This window comes from Siphateles boraxobius, unplaced genomic scaffold (genome assembly GCF_051911475.1).
Source record: "Siphateles boraxobius isolate OS27281-9 unplaced genomic scaffold, OSU_SipBor_1 65, whole genome shotgun sequence".
Classification (NCBI taxonomy): domain Eukaryota; kingdom Metazoa; phylum Chordata; class Actinopteri; order Cypriniformes; family Leuciscidae; genus Siphateles; species Siphateles boraxobius.
Window position 1 is genome coordinate 88198 of NW_027509192.1, and position 17016 is coordinate 105213.

The 17016-nt window shown below is 35.7% G+C and overlaps 1 protein-coding gene across 1 annotated transcript; it reads left to right on the top strand.

Annotated features, from left to right (window-relative positions):
- The first annotated feature begins 91 nt into the window (after positions 1–91).
- On the top strand, positions 92–14040 carry mrps35 (mitochondrial ribosomal protein S35). Its single transcript, XM_077209959.1, has 8 exons — positions 92–269; positions 2157–2203; positions 2310–2477; positions 3803–3863; positions 3980–4119; positions 6124–6233; positions 6328–6397; positions 13604–14040. The coding sequence occupies exons 1-8, from the start codon at positions 125–127 to the stop codon at positions 13877–13879; spliced, it is 1017 nt and encodes a 338-aa protein (XP_077066074.1). The 5' UTR covers positions 92–124; the 3' UTR covers positions 13880–14040.
- Positions 14041–17016: the final 2976 nt, after the last annotated feature.

Consider the following 17016-nt stretch of genomic DNA (forward strand, 5'->3'; position numbering starts at 1 on the left):
GTTTGTTACTTTCGAAACTGATTGTGCACACAAACACTCTCATATTTGTCTCTCAGGTCTTTTTTAGCTTCGCTTTATTTGCGTTCCTCCGAGCCGCCGTAGTCACACCGCAGGTTTTCCCATCATGGCTGCGTCCATCACTCACCCTGCGCTGTCCTCCTTATGCAAAATAAACTGTAATATTAATGGAACATATAGTTTAATTGCATTAAGCAGGGGGATTTCAATCTCCTCTGTCCTCTCAACAAGCGCCGTGCCCACAGAAAGAGGTAAAGATAGCATGATCTGCTATTTAATCTATTTACAGTATTAAGGAGAGTTACAATAATATTGATGTTAGTGTTCACCTATATATATATATATATATATGTGTGTGTGTGTATGTGTGTGTGTGTGTGTGTGTGTGTGTGTAATGTATATGTATATATATATATATATATATATATATATATATATAATGTATGTTTGTGTGTGAATAATATTGATGTTAGTGTATGTGTATATACAGTATGTGTGTGTATATATATATATATATATATATATATATATATATATTCAGCACCTAGCATATATTAAAGCACCGTGGTATTATCATTTGATACAGTCTTTGTACCATCACAATTGCGTTAATTGCATAATTATTGGTCTGACATGTTGTATCTAAGTAAATGTGTTTTTTATAACCTAGGCAAGGCAAGGCAAGGCAAGGCAAGTTTATTTATATAGCACATTTCATACACAATGGTAATTCAAAGTGCTTTACATAGAAGAAATTAAAATAATCAAAAGAAATCAGAATAATTAAAACAGTTTAGAATAAAAGATAAAATACAGAAATCAGAATAATTAAAACATAAAATAAAATACAGTGCAAACAGTCGGACGAACAGTGGCACAGTGCTCATTCAGTAAATGCATAGCTAAACAGATGTGTTTTGAGTCTGGATTTGAATGTGACTACTGTAGGAGCACATCTGATCTCTTCTGGAAGCTGGTTCCAGCTGCGGCTGGCATAGTAGCTAAAAGCAGACTCGCCATGCTTAGAGTGAACCCTTGGTATTTCTAGCCGATGTGATCCTAATGATCTGAGTGATCTGTTGGGTTTATATTCAGTGAGCATATCTGCAATGTATTGAGGTCCTAGGCCATTGAATGATTTATATACCAGTAATAATACTTTAAAATCAATCCTAAATGTAACTGGCAGCCAGTGTAAAGACCTGAGGACTGGTGTGATGTGTTCATATTTTCTGGTTCTGCTCAGAATCCTGGCAGCAGCGTTCTGTATGAGCTGCAACTGTCTTATGGTCTTTTTGGGAAGGCCAGTGAGAAGTCCATTACAATAATCCACCCTACTGGTGATGAAAGCATGCACAAGTTTTTCTAAGTCTTGACTGGAAACAAAGCATCTAATTCTTGCAATATTTTTCAGGTGATAATATGCTGATTTAGTTATTGCTTTGACATGACTACTGAAACTAAGGTCTGACTCCAGAGACACACCCAGATTCCTGACTTGATTTTTAGTTGTTTGACCCCTAGACTGAAGGTATGCGTTCACCTTGAGAACTTCATCTTTGTTTCCAAACGCAATGACTTCAGTTTTGTCTTTGTTTAACTGAAGAAAGTTTTGGCACATCCAATTGTTTACTTCATCAATGCATTGGCAAAGGGAGTCAATGGGGCTGTAATCGTTAGGCGATAGGGCTAAGTAGAGCTGTGTGTCGTCTGCATAGCTATGGTAAGCGATTTGGTTCTTTCTCATTATTTGGCTCATTGGGAGCATGTACAGGTTGAATAGGAGTGGCGCAAGAATTGAGCCTTGAGGGACTCCGCATGTCATGGATGTCCACTCAGACTTATGGTCTCCTATACTCACATAATAACCTCTGCCTCCTAAGTATGACCTGAACCATTTTAGGACTATCCCAGAAAGCCCGACCCAGTTTTCCAGCCTGTCAAGAAGTATTTTGTGATCGACAGTGTCAAATGCAGCACTGAGGTCGAGTAGTACCAGCACTGATACTACTTTTTTTGACTAGCACTGATAACCTAGTATTACCACATCTACTGTAGTATTGCTTGCTGTATTATTGAATGAGGTTAATGTTTGAATGTTCACTGAATGTCAGCCCTCATTGAACGTGTGATTACAGAAACTGCAGGAAGAGCTGGCCGGGGTCAGTGGAGGTCAAAGAGACAGGTGGACTACTACACTTCACCTCAACACAACCGTAATACAGTTTGTTTGCGTTCTGGTCTATGATTCAGCAAAGCAGATGAATAATGTTATTGATAATGAAACACAGGCTGGAGAGCCCAGGACGGAGCGGATGACCCAGGATCAGGACTGGACCGTGGTTTACCCGACTGCCGCCGCGTTCAAAGCGTCCGCCGTTCCCCTGCCGGTGCGGATGGGATATCCCGTGAAGAGAGGCGTACCGCCTGCCAAGAAGGGCAACCTGGAACTGATAAAGGTGATCAAGTTTTGAAAATAAACATACACAAGTAGGGGTGTAACAATCGTGTCACGATTCTGAGCTCACGATACGATATTGTTACGATACTCCAAAACATATGGTAAAAGGTTAACAAAAAATAACTATTGAATTTGGTATTACATTGGGTGTTTAAATTAATAGACTTGGGCTGGTAACCCAAAGCACAGGACAATAGAGACACCAGAATAAAAATATTCATGATTCTGAAGCTGAAAACATAATTATTTGAGACGAATATGCTTGCAGTCTTTCACTGACTAGATATATATTAAATAATGTAGGCCACTTTTTACTGGTAACAAGACATTTGGCATTATCAGGATCCTCACATATTCCCCCATTGCATTATTATACATTATATTTAACATTATATATAGTAGTTTAATGTAGTACTGACACTAAAACTCTGTAAACTTCAATTTTTTCACGCACAGTAATTTTAATTTTGGGTGAACTATACACAATACATATTGTCACTATCCACGATACATATTGTTGCATTTTTGTATTGTGATATATTGTGACATGATATATTGTTACACCCCTATACACAAGCAGAAGTGCAATATACCATATTCATTTGTTATTTATTTATTCATTTATGCATTTTGATATATATGCACACCGCCACGGCATAATTATAAGATCAGTTTATAAGAAGAGCTAAAATGTCTTTTTGAGCAGAAATTTTCAGAATGCACAACATTTATTCTGTCATGTGAAAGCATTGCTGAGCTGCATTATGAAAACATGTCTTAAACAGGAAATTATAAGAAATCTTCGAAACCTTATTGTGAACTGATGCTAACTGGACCTGCAATAACTGTTCTGATTTTTATTTTTATTTGCCTATACTGGTCAAAAGTGATGTCCGAACCACGTTATTTGTTTTTTTATGACCCTACAAACTCCATCAAAATATGAGGAAAATATATTTTGTAATATTTCAAATATATAGGAAAGAACAAAACTTTAAACTTGGTTAAGGTATTTCTCTGACAAAATTGTTTAGCAAAAAAAAATAAAGCTACAGGTTTTATTTTACTATGCAAAAAAAAAAAAATGCTTTGAAAAAACATACATTGACTACAACATAATCAGTTATTATTTTTTCATTGGTTCTCTCTTGTTTTTACATGTGTTCATTCATAATTTCTGTGTATGACAGCCTGGCCAAAAATGCTGTTCAGCACGTTTCATTGCGCTATCACAAATAAAACATTTAAATAAAGGGTGAAGATTTTCCTTTGACCACTTGTAATAAAGGCACTTTTTTAATCACATGCTCTAATGTCTTTCAGATTCCAAACTTTTTACACCTAACCCCGGTTGCCATTAAGAAGCACTGTGAGGCCCTGAAGCGTGAGTTTTTTGTGTTATAAATTTGATCGTTGCAGTGATAAATATTGCACGCCAGTTGAGGCTGTGGCTAAATGAAAGAAAGATTTGTAAATGTTTTCCCTGTTTAATTTGTCCAGCGTTCTGTACGGAGTGGCCGTCTGCCCTGGACTCTGATGAGAAATGCATGAAGCACTTCCCAATCCAGGTGCAGAATAGGGAATTTGTATCCGCTGGACTGTCGCTGCGAAACCCAGACGCACGGATAGTGACACTGAAGGTGAATTTTTTATTAATATTTTCCAAATCATGAAGAATATGGCTTGTTTGATTGAAACTTTTTCAGCGGCGCTGGTTCCAAAAGTTTTTTTTATTTATTTTTTATAAATTTTTCCCATAGGCATTTCAAAAAGTCTTTGTTAAAGCGTTATAAGCCATGAACCAAGACTGCACGGAAAAGCTAAACATCACAAACTTTGATTTATAGCAAAAACTTTTTTGAAAATCAGGCAAAAGGTACAAAACTGTGTACTTAATGGATTTAGTGAGGCAAAGAACTACAATCCCATGATGCATTGCGAACAGCATAATCAAATTAAACTACTCATTTAAATATGTTGATACAGTACATTTTAAGTTTAATGCAAAATATGCGTATATATATATATAAACATTTAAGTATTTTGAAAGCGACTTGATTCCATCGTTTGCAGTGCTTCATGGGATTGCATTTAGGCTTGTCTGATTGGTGGAGTTTTCTGCACAGCATCATGGGTAATGTAGTTTTTCACCATGAAATCCACTGTTAAACACGCTTATTTTGAAATAATGCGGGCTGACAGCTTCAGCAGAAGACAATGCCATCGATTAACAATCTCGTAGCTCACAGTAAGGTTGTCTTCAAAGATTTATAAGACTTATTACGATATATTATCTAAATAAATAATTTCCCTATGGAGAAAATGAATGGCGTTTTTACTTCCAGAACCCAAACTGTTAATCTCTATTGCGTTATTACGAACTCTTGGATTTGCCTGGTTTATGGCTTCAAACGTGAGTATTTTGTTAGAAGCAAGAAAGTTGAGATGTATATTGTTTTCTTTCTGTGAACTAATCTGTTTAGATGGATATCAGATCTTCTACACCTTTTCTTTAATTTCGTAGGTGTTTTCTGTTTTTCCCAAGGTGCATATTTAGAATAAACTGCATGTAAATGGCATGTCAAAACAGAGCAAACTGTGGTTGGTCATTACATGTCGTTTACTGATAATCAACACAAAACCTACCTTTAATTAAGCATTATGATGATGAACTGTTTTTCTGTCCATACAGTATGTCTCCTCTTAGCAGGATTAGTTATGATTATGCGCTCAGTATTTACACGTTCATTAGCACGTTCTGAAAGGTACAAGAGAATTAAATGATCATAAACACACCCGGATAATTAATAACTCGTTTTTCCTTAAGTAAACAACATGGGACTGTTATCAGTAAATACATTTACCCGTTCGTGAAACACCATGTTACTTAAAGACATGCTTGGTGGCCTCAGCAAAACCTCATTGATTTTGATATATTTTCCTATTTATAATCTGAAATGTTATTTATATCAAATCTCTCACCATCTGCCTGGAAAACCATTAGATTATGACTGCAATGCTGGAATCGCCATCTGACGTTAATCCTGTTGGATTAGAGCTAGAAGTGAAGGGGGTCAAAGGGCAGATATACCCCCCCCCCCCCCCCCCAGGAAAACCCCAAATAAAAAAAGTGATATTGCATTGTGCATTTGCCTGAGAGAGCTTAGTGACATCACTGCATGTTGTGTTTGATCCCATTGGCCGATCGGGAGCGAGATTTAAAGGGCAGAGTTGTGCAAAATAGTTTTGTTGTTTAAAACAATAAGATTTAGTAGGATTAGTTTAGTTCGGCTGGCTGGAGGAAGGCCGAGTGTAATTGAAGTGAAAATGATTGCTGGAGAAATGCTGAAGATGTGGATTAAGTGATTCGTGGACGTCGTCCTTCGATGAACTTAGATTAAATTTTCCTACATAACTGTGCTAGATTCACATCTCTCTCAAAATTGCGCTATTTCTTCTCTTAGTATAATGTACTAATTAAGTATTTAATATCCATTAATGTAGCAGGATCCTTTTCAAATCAGGGTTTATTTTGAGATAACGACCATCTGACTGTAAATTATCCCTCATGTATTCTCAATTATAATGCATCTTTAGCTAATCAAACACTGTTTTTAATTAAAAAGTGTTTTTATCCTTTGCAGGTGAAGCTCTCCAGCTTAAATCTGGATGATCACGCCAGAAAGAAGATGATCAAACTCAGCGATGAGCGTTACTGTAAAGACACCGATACGCTCACCATCACCACAGACAGGTTGGTGATATGGAAATATATTCTGTGTTGTATTTTCCTCATTTCCCAATCACTGATTACCTTTAAAATGCATCTTCTTCATGCATGTTTTTAGTTGCCCGCTGAGAACGCAGAATTATGATTACGCCATGTACCTCCTCACCGTGCTTTACCACGAGTCCTGGGTGAGTCTGCAATCCTCCACACTAGCATAGATGCTTTGAGATTATTAGCTGTCTGTTGAAGATCATATCCGGTAGGGCTGCACAATACATCGAAATATCACAAATGTATATATCGCAAAAGCTTGCAATAACTGGGGTCATGAACAAAAGACAAAGTGAAAATCACTCACTGCTCTTGGCTAAAGAACTTACAGTGCTTAGCGTAAGTGAACAAACCCATGCTAAAGTTGACTAAAAAGAGGAATAAAAAATCATCTTTTGGAAATTGATCTTAATGCCTTAATCTAAAAAATGAGGAAAAATCCAACCTTTAAGGACACCAATTTTCTTTGTGAATGAATAATGTATCGTAAATAAATAAATGTTCTTCCTTAAAATACAGGGTGCATAAGTCAGGACACCCCTATGTTAAATTATGAGACAGGCAGATTTTTATTTTTAAATGCCAGTTATTTCATGGACCCAGGATAATATGCTTCCTGATAAAGTGTGGGCTTTTTTAATTCCAAAGGCCAAGGGAACTTTATCAGGATGCATATTATCCTGGATCCATGAAATAACTGGCCTTTAAAAATAGAAATCTGCTGTCTCTATGGGAATTTAACATAGGGGTGTCCTGACTTATGCAACCTGTATTTTAAGAAAGAACATTTATTTATTTACGAAACATTATTCATTCACAAAGAAAACTGGTGTCCTTAAAGGTTGGATTTTTCCTAGTTTTTTAAATTAAGGCATTAAGATCAATTTCCCAAAGATAATTTTTTTTATTCCTCTTTTTAGTCAACTTTAGCATGAGTGTGTTCACTTACGCTATCCACTGTATGTAGCTTTAATAAGAATCAGGATATATTTAATTCATACAGTGAAAACTAAGCCGTGTTTTAATGTTTACATTTGATTATTCAGTTTCTGTTGTTAACTAAACCTACGTAATGTAGGATAACCTGTACCCTAAACCCCGTGGTTTACACTGATGTTAAAATAACACTTCTTATGCGACAGTAAAACACTGCTGTTCACTTTCAGAAGCTGTAGGGATGTTTTCTTGTCACAAAAAATGTGAAACATGTATGTAGGTTATATAATTTTAAATACATTTGAAAGATAATTTAAGTTTATTTTACACACTTTAAGCATTATCATATCGCGTATCGAATATCGCATTATTTAATGAGTTATCGCATATCGCATTTTTCTTCAATATCGTGCAGCCCTAATATCCGGTCACATTTAGGCAGGATTTTTCTAAACAAGTTTATATGCTACAGGGTGAACCTCAAGAAAACTGTAGAGAAATGCCTAGTTCATATTTTAAAGGAAAAAAAAAACATTTTGCATAAAGAAAATTAAGCCTATTTAACACTATGTAGATAGTTGAAGTGAAATATGGCCCCGGCATTTCTTCATGTGATTTATCTTAAGATGTGATGCATGATATATCTGTATTAATGTCAATATCGGTCAACAATAGATTTTTTGGTAACACTTTATTTTACAGTGTTCTTGTTACATATGTTACATGTACTTACCGTAGTAACAACAGTAAATTATGCATATTTACATATAATTAACCCTCAACCAAAACCTAACCTACACTATAACCCTACATGTTGTTAATTAATATTACTCAGTACTTAAATATACAATTACACTGTAACAATGACACCTTAAAATAAAGTGTAACCGATTTTTTTTTTTAAAGATTGTTATCATTGGTCATCATTGACATAATTTACTGTTGTTCAAAGTCATGTTTGGAATAGTAAATGATGGCTAAATAAATTTTTTGGGTGAACTGTGCCTTTAAGCATGAGCTGTAATAATAATAATGCACTACTGATCATTATGGCTTTTGTATCAGTACATTGATTGGTTTGTTATCAGCTTCTCTCTGATGGAGGTTGATCTGTTTTCAGTCCGCATTCAACACATGCATATTTCACATCTCTATTGTGCCTCTTATGAAAGTTTCAGTGGGGGCCCGGGGTGGTTTTCCATGACCGATGCCCCCCTGAGGGCCCACATGAAACGATAGGATGGGGGGGGGGCAGGAATAAAAAAAGGAACAGAGGTTGGGAGTACGCAACAGTGCCGGTGCACTTTGTGTTTTCACATTCCCTGCCTTTAGATTAAAATTAGCATGAAAACCTGGAGGTTTAATCTTCTGATTTTCAGATTGGAAATGGTGGAAATGGAAATGTTTTCCTAATTCTACTCAACTCTGGTGTTTTTGATTGGCTAGAAATTTCCAAAATTTAGGGTGGCATATATTTGAAATATTTTTGGCCAGAAATAAATAAATAATAATAATAAATATGTGTATTATTTATTTAAATATTTCAAATATATGCTACCCTACATATATATATATATATATATATATATATATATATATATATGTATGTATATATATATTATAATACATGTATACATATATGCACACACACTTGACATTTAATACATTTTGTTTACATGCAACATTTTTGACTAATATAAATATATTTAGTTTAATATATTAAAGTGCCAAAGATGTGGAAATATGAGTAACAAACTGATTTTTGTATATTAGTAGTATTTTTTATTGAAAATATTCATTTAAAAAAAAAATCATAACCTGTTTTTCATTGGTCTTTGGTGTGGAAACTACTAAAAAAAAAAGTAATTTATTTTTACATTTTTAGTTTCAATTCTTACCTTGAGCTTAATCCAAAATACTTGGGCTGTGTTCGAAATCTCCGCCTATACCCTCCTTCACTACTCCCTACATTACTCCACTTATATAGTCCAGTTGAAGGAGTGAATAAAAACGAGTGAGTGATTTCGGACACTGAGTGCGCAGGTTTTGCATAGTTTGTGTTTTGCTTAGCAAACTGGCAGCTCAAGTAGTAAGATGAAAATATTTATCTTGAACTCTGTCATGGTAACTAGCCTGTACAAACCTTAATTAAAATTATCACTTAATGTAATAATAAATTAAAAAGGAATTGTACCTGTGTGATATTACGCTGTAGCCACATTGGACCAGCGGTTTTGGAAAATGAATGGATGGATTATTCCATGGGAATTCATTCGGCATGACCCTCACAGTGTACACTCGTTGTTGCGTTGCATTGTGGGATTGACTGAGTGCACTCAAAAACGTCCACTATGGTTTCGGACACCACTACAAATGGTTGTCCCCTCAAATAGTGCCCTATTTATTGATGGAGGGTGATTTCAGACACAGAGTATTGAAGACAAAGCAATTTCACAGCTGATTCGATGATTGACAGCTGTCTCGCCCAATGAGCAACCTGAGAGTGGAAACGGTCTCTGAATAGTGGCGTCTGATTGGCTGACAGGGAGATTCCATTGGAAAACGCTGTTGGCGGCACCTCATAAGATTCTCATTACAGCTCGATGAAAAGCATACGCAGATATGACGTGAATTATTGATTGTGTAAGAACCGTCTCCGCTTACACCGATCTCACGATCAAAGCTGAAAACGGCGGTTTAATTGACGGCAGATGTAATGTGACAGTTTCTTTTGTGAATTAAGTGAGACTTGGAAAAAGCGGTTAGTAACCTTTAAGTATCGCATGATTCACCTCATTAGCACAACAGAGGATGAATTAGCAGGCGCTTTTTTGATAAAACACAGATTAAGGACAAGAACGGTGTAATTTATACACTTGAACTTCTCAGAGTCGGCAAACTGAAGGCTTCTTACGCAGATGATCTTCTCACTGTCTGTCTGTCTGCCATAAACCCGGGCTGACGACGCTCTTCGAGGAGTAAAGAACGTGACCTTTTAGATTCACACAAGGTCAACAACAAATGTGCAAGAAGTGTGCATTTTCCCATCATGCTCTTCTCACTAGAGACTCGCTGGCCTTGGTATTGTGTAACTATGTTCTTAGATTCACTAAGACTGGCTGAGAGCCACGGTTTAGCTTTGTTTGCCATCCTGGTTGGGAAGTGTAACGGTGTCCGCTGGCCTTTCGCTAGCACAATGGCTAGCACAGTAGCGGCTCAGATTAGCAGGACGGGGTAGAGTGACGCTGGGTGGGAACGGGGGGGGGGGGGGGGGGGCGATACAACACAAAGCAGACCATTGTTTCAGAGCATCAGGGTGATTGTATCTCCAAGACCTGATTTAGCTGCCAATACATCTACAGGATAATCCATTCAAACTGTGTTCACACTGACTGGAAGAGGTTCTGGAACAAATGTGGCATGGATGTATTTTGAGAGATTAAATATAAACCCTTTTTTCCATTTCATTTGGTTTTTAATGCATCGTAAAGCCACAAAATGGCATTCGCAAGCCATTTTACTTTTTGCCCAGTGTGCTTATACAGCGAAAAATTATGTATTTTAATAATATAAATCTGCTTAATGAAATATATATTTCTCAGATTGAATATATGTTTTATTCAAACTTTCAAATGATAAAATAAATTACAAATTGTGCAAAAATTAAGTTTGTTTCCAAATATTTTGGGTAAATATAGGAAATATTAGTATCTAAATATATGATGTAAATGTATTTTAAAAGCTATATTTTTAGCCATTTTTTTTATTTCTGGCTGAAATGTGTTAAATATATGTTGTGGACAATGCAGATTAAGAAAATATATTTTAAAATATTTCATTTAAACCTTTAAAAGCTAAAATATATTACAAAATATACCCAAAATATATGTTAACTATAGAAGTATATTTTCTTATTCTTCTATAATTAACATATATTGTGGGTAATGTATTTTGAACTATATAAATATATTTATATTGAAGATATACAAAAAAAATAAAAATAAATAAATGAGGAAATAAGTTAGTTATAGAACTTATCAAAATATATAATATATAAAAAATGATTTTTATATATATATATATATATATTATTTCTAAATCTATAAATCTATTTTATATATATATATACATAATCATATTTGCATATGTATTAAAACATCTTGTATTTTCATATATTTATATAAGATTAACTGTTATATGTTACATATATAATTTTATATATATATACCACATGTATACATATGCATACACACACACACACACATATATATATATATATATATATATATATATATATATATATATATATATATATATTAAAAAAATATCAGGAATTGATTGGATGATGAAAGTTTCTCAACTGAAAAACAGAAGTCATTTCAGGGGTCAAGTCAAGTTAAAATGACCTGTATTTTGATTTTGAAACTTGATTTTGGTGTTTCTTTAACAAAAGAACTCGATTTTTCTCTCAGCGTGAAGCAGAGCGGTTAAACGATCAGCTTAGCTTACACCCAGCCAGCGTCTCCATGTCTTCAGTCAGGTCCTCAATTATACTCGCATTCTCACAAGTGAAAGGCCAAACTCATCAATTAGTCGCGATGCAATTGATTGGCCTCTTCAGCTAAATTGAATCATTTGGGTCAACAGGTCTAATCAAATCCTCAAGATCTGGCCAAACCACCTTCATCTCTATAGAAACCAGGTAATCCATCAGTCCCTCCCTAAGTAGTGCCCTGCGGTCGGTGATTGAGGGAAAGGAATGGGGAATGATGAGGGATTCGTATTGATACTCATTAATCTAGAGCACCTGCACTGGCGAGAGGGTTATCTGCCCGTGGCTTGCACAGGCCTTCATACACACAAAGACGCTTTTGTCATTGAGGATGATGGGAAGTATTGAGAAAATTTAGTCTCAGGCAAAGAGGGGACTCTGAGGATTCTTATCAAACACAAGCTGTCTTTAAAAGTTTGCTGCAATCAGGCAAACGGTTAAGCGAATGTTTTGTGGCGTCCCTTAATGTTTTCACGTGGTAATCAGAGCTGGTCATCGAGTTTAAGTAGCCGTGCTCATTACATCTCCTACGATCGTTTCCAAATCAGCTTTGCTTTTTTATCGTGCCAGAATTCCTCAGCTGACGCGAAACGGCACAATTCTTGCTTAAAGCTGAAGTTTCTTTTTTTACTTTTACCTTTCTCAGTTCAACATGCACTTTAATGATGCATCTCATATTAATGAGGCAAGAATTGGAATGTGGATTAAAGAAATGGCGACAAACATGTCAATGGAAAAGATAACGTACATTGTCAGAAATAAACAAAATATTTTTGAAGATGTATGGAGACCTTTTACTAACTTCTTAAGGCATAATGTCATGTTGGTAACCTGCTACAACAAGAACAAGCTCTGGAAAAAATTATTTATTTATTTATTTTATCATTTTTTTATTTTATTTTTATTATTATTTATTTATTTTTTCTTCGGGGAGGGGTGATGGGAGGGAGTGAAAAAGGGTGAAAAAGGTTTGCTGTGTTTTACATGATTGTTATTCATTATGTAAATTGATGTGATATGTAAACTGAAAAAACAAATATATTGTTAATAAAAAAAGATGCATCTCATCCTTCAATGAAATTCTGATCATTTTCCTTTCTGAAGTTGATGCTCCTATAGGGGTCGAAATGAAACTTCAGTAACAAAATTCATATTAGCTTGTGTTCAACATAAATATACTTATTTAACATTTTCTTTACCCTATAGACTTCAGACACTTAGAAAAAGCTTATGACAAAAAAAAAGAATTCTGGCCAAATTATATTTAAAACATTTGCTAAATATACATTGTACAAAGCCCGGCTTAAGGATATATATTTAAAAAAATTTAAATAAAGTTTAAACCTTCAAATGCTCAAATATATTTCTAAATGTGCAAGAAAAAAACAATATAAAGAAATATATTTAAATATATAAAAAAATATTTGTACAAAATGTATGTTTTGAAACATTTAGAAATGTATAAATTTAATTGAATTACATATATGCGTATGTATGTATGTGTGTGTGTGTGTGTGTATAAATATAAGGGAGGAATAAGAAACTTTTTTTAAAGTATATTTATGTATTCATCTATATATCAATATATATTTTGCAATGTTTTATATATTTTGAAATATTTAAAAAATATATATCTGTAAACTTTTTTTTTGCCCGATTGGGGGGAGCGAAATTGACAACAATCATATTACGCAACAATCGTAATAGCTCATTATTTTCACTATTGCATTTGGTTCAGACATCTAAAAGTGCTCACCAAACATTTTCCATCTTTTATCCTCCGCCCAATCAGTCAAACATCAGTTAAATCATTCATCTTTTAAAACTGTTTTTGTCACGTCACTGTGTTTTCCAGAAAACCGAGGCATGGGAGCAGGAAAAGACACGTGCAGATATGGAGGAGTACGATTGGGAAGACAGTCCATCCCAAAAGAACATTCTGGAGACTCTGGTGCGCATGCGACGGCTTGGAGCGAGGGATGAGGTGGAGGGGGGGACCCGGGAGGAGCTGCTGGGACAGACCACCGTACAGGAGTACAGAGACGCGATGGTCGAGCTGAAGAACGAGGGAGAGACTGAGGAAAATCTACGGAAGTATAAAGAGGCTGTGAAGAAGCTCCTGAATATCTGAGGAACATCAAGAGCTCCATTATTGTGTACAATTTCATATTAACAATGTGTTGATAAAAATCAGTAGTGACTTTTTTTCAACACTGAGCCATGCATTATTGTTCTCAAATTATATGGAAAATCTGTGATATTCATGAAAAATAAATTAATACATGACAGCAATATGCTTTTTAACCAGTTTCTGCTTTTGTTTTTTTAAATTTATTTTCCATCTTCCATGAAACACACAGAGGCAGAGTATCCGAGCTTCCGTCTTCTAATACTGCATTTACTTGCTATCGTAAATACGGGTGTCCTAGTTAAAAATTGGACACGAACGCCCTCTCAAGTCATATTTACCTCTCAAGGGTACCCTCAAGCTCATATTTACGACTTCAGAAGTGGGAAGTAGGAATGTATGACAAAAGTAGTCCATGTACAGTAGCTACTTTTACTGTACCATCGAGACACCCATTATCAGTTAATCTGTTAAAGTCCCCCTGTAGTCAATAATTCTATCCCTTAAAACTCATTGAAAAAATTCTTCATGCCTTAAAATAGCTTGAATTTAACTCTACACTCTAGCCTAATTTAGTATATGCGGTTCTATGAATATGCAAATGAGCCCCTCCTCCACTCACTCACTCAGAGATCCACTCGTTGACGATCACACATTGATCTGATTGGTTACAAGGTAGTTTGTGATGTCAGAAACACCAGCGATTTCAAAGCGTGTTTTTGAGACTGTCTTTTTAAGGTGAAAATACTCAGCAATGGTGTTGACATGAATTTGCACATGGTTTGTCTTAAAGCACATTAAAAACACAACATAGTCATATAAACAACATTAAAAACTCTATTTTCCCCACAGGGGGACTTTAAATTCATCAGATACGTGACATAAAATTTAAGATACATTGAGTCATTCTGCCTTTTTTATTTTATGAAGAAAGAAAATAAAGCAAGGTTAGAATGAGATTAGAGTGAGAACATTAATTTTTTTCCCACTATTGATTTAAATAACAGACAGTATTTTTTAGTTTGTATAAACTGGGTCAGTTCAGTTCTTATCTCGAAACAATTACCCCTAGAACATTACCAGAACTCGCTGCACTCAAAACACGCCCTTGAAGGTTCAAGTGCCATTACCAGCACCCCACTGAAAGGACGCTTTGAGCCAACATCTAGTAAAAATACCCCAGTGCTCCATTAGTTCCTGCTCTGAGCTGTCACTTCTGGGAAAGGAGAAACCAAACTCCCCAGCGAGAAGTTCCGGCCGGCTCCATTTGGACGTGGAAAGCGGCGTTAGTCTTGCGCATCTTAAAGCACTTAGCAAATAACTGCCTTTTGAAAACAAAACTGTCAGGTGTTCTCGACTGGACTGGTGTTCGTCGCAGAGACTGTTTTCACTCATTTATGAAAATGTCTTTAAAGCTGTAATTGAAATATAAGTCATCATGCACAAGACGGCCCAAGAAGGACAGTTAAACTTCCATAAAATACATACATTCACTTTATAAAACAAAATTTTGTGGCTGAAATCTGTTCCAAGACCTAATGTAGCCTCCGTAGGTGGCATTTTAACACATGATATGATACCTGGTTTTGCTCAAATTATAAAGCAACATTCATCATTTACAGAGAATTCAATTCCCAGAATGCATTGCAACAAGCTATGTGAAACAAAATGAGTGTTGTTTACTTTTGCATTAATTACTTGTAATTAATTGAATAAGAAAAATGGACTGTTTAGCCAAAGTATGGTCTCATTAGTTTAGAATCAATTGTGAGCATAGATATACATAGATGCCACATCCAACAGCTCCTGACATGTTGGCGCGCCGCCATCTTGGAACAGTCAGCGTGTCGTCCCTCACAGTAAAAATCAATAATGCTTCAACATTGCGCAGCTTCTGGTTGTGAAACTTTCGAGATTTAAATTCCCAAAGAAGTAGGATAACCTGTCACCGGTGAGAATGTGTTGGTTTGTGTTTTTATATGCATTATCTCAATATTACAGGTTTTTACTATGGTACTTTTTAATGTCATGTTAGCTTAATGTATTGTGTTAGTTTAGCAAAATCATCTGCTGAAGTCTATTGCATATATAGATATTCATACATGCATCTAACTACAGTTGCAGATGCGCGGTCAACTTGCTCTCAAATGTTCACCGACCGGCTTTGACTGTTCCAATATGGCGGACGGATTACGTATAGCGGCCCATCGAAACAGCCCCTAATGGGACATTTATTTATGTGTGTGTATATATATATATACACACACAGGTCCTTCTCAAAAAATTAGCATATTGTGATAAAGTTCATTATTTTCCATAATGTAATGATAAAAATTAAACTTTCATATATTTTAGATTCATTTCACACCAACTGAAATATTTCAGGTCTTTTATTGTTTTAATACTGATGATTTTGGCATACAGCTCATGAAAACCCAAAATTCCTATCTCAAAAAATTAGCATATTTCATCCGACCAATAAAAGAAGTGTTTTTAATACAAAAAAAGTCAACCTTCAAATAATTATGTTCAGTTATGCATTGATATTAGCATATCATGAAAAAGGGTCTCTAAACGAGCTATTAACCTAATCATCTGAATCAACTAATTAACTCTAAACACCTGCAAAAGATTCCTGAGGCTTTTAAAAACTCCCAGCCTGTTTCATTACTCAAAACCGCAATCATGGGTAAGACTGCCGACCTGACTGCTGTCCAGAAGGCCATCATTGACACCCTCAAGCAAGAGGGTAAGACACAGAAATAAATTTCTGAACAAATAGGCTGTTCCCAGAGTGCTGTATCAAGGCACCTCAGTGGGAAGTCTGTGGGAAGGAAAAAGTGTGGCAAAAAACGCTGCACAACAAGAAGAGGTGCCGGACCCTGAGGAAGATTGTGGAGAAGGACCGATTCCAGACCTTGGGGGACCTGCGGAAGCAGTGGACTGAGTCTGGAGTAGAAACATCCAGAGCCACCGTGCACAGGCGTGTGCAGGAAATGGGCTACAGGTGCCGCATTCCCCAGGTCAAGCCACTTTTGAACCAGAAACAGCGGCAGAAGCGCCTGACCTGGGCTACAGAGAAGCAGCACTGGACTGTTGCTCAGTGATCCAAAGTACTTTTTTCGGATGAAAGCAAATTT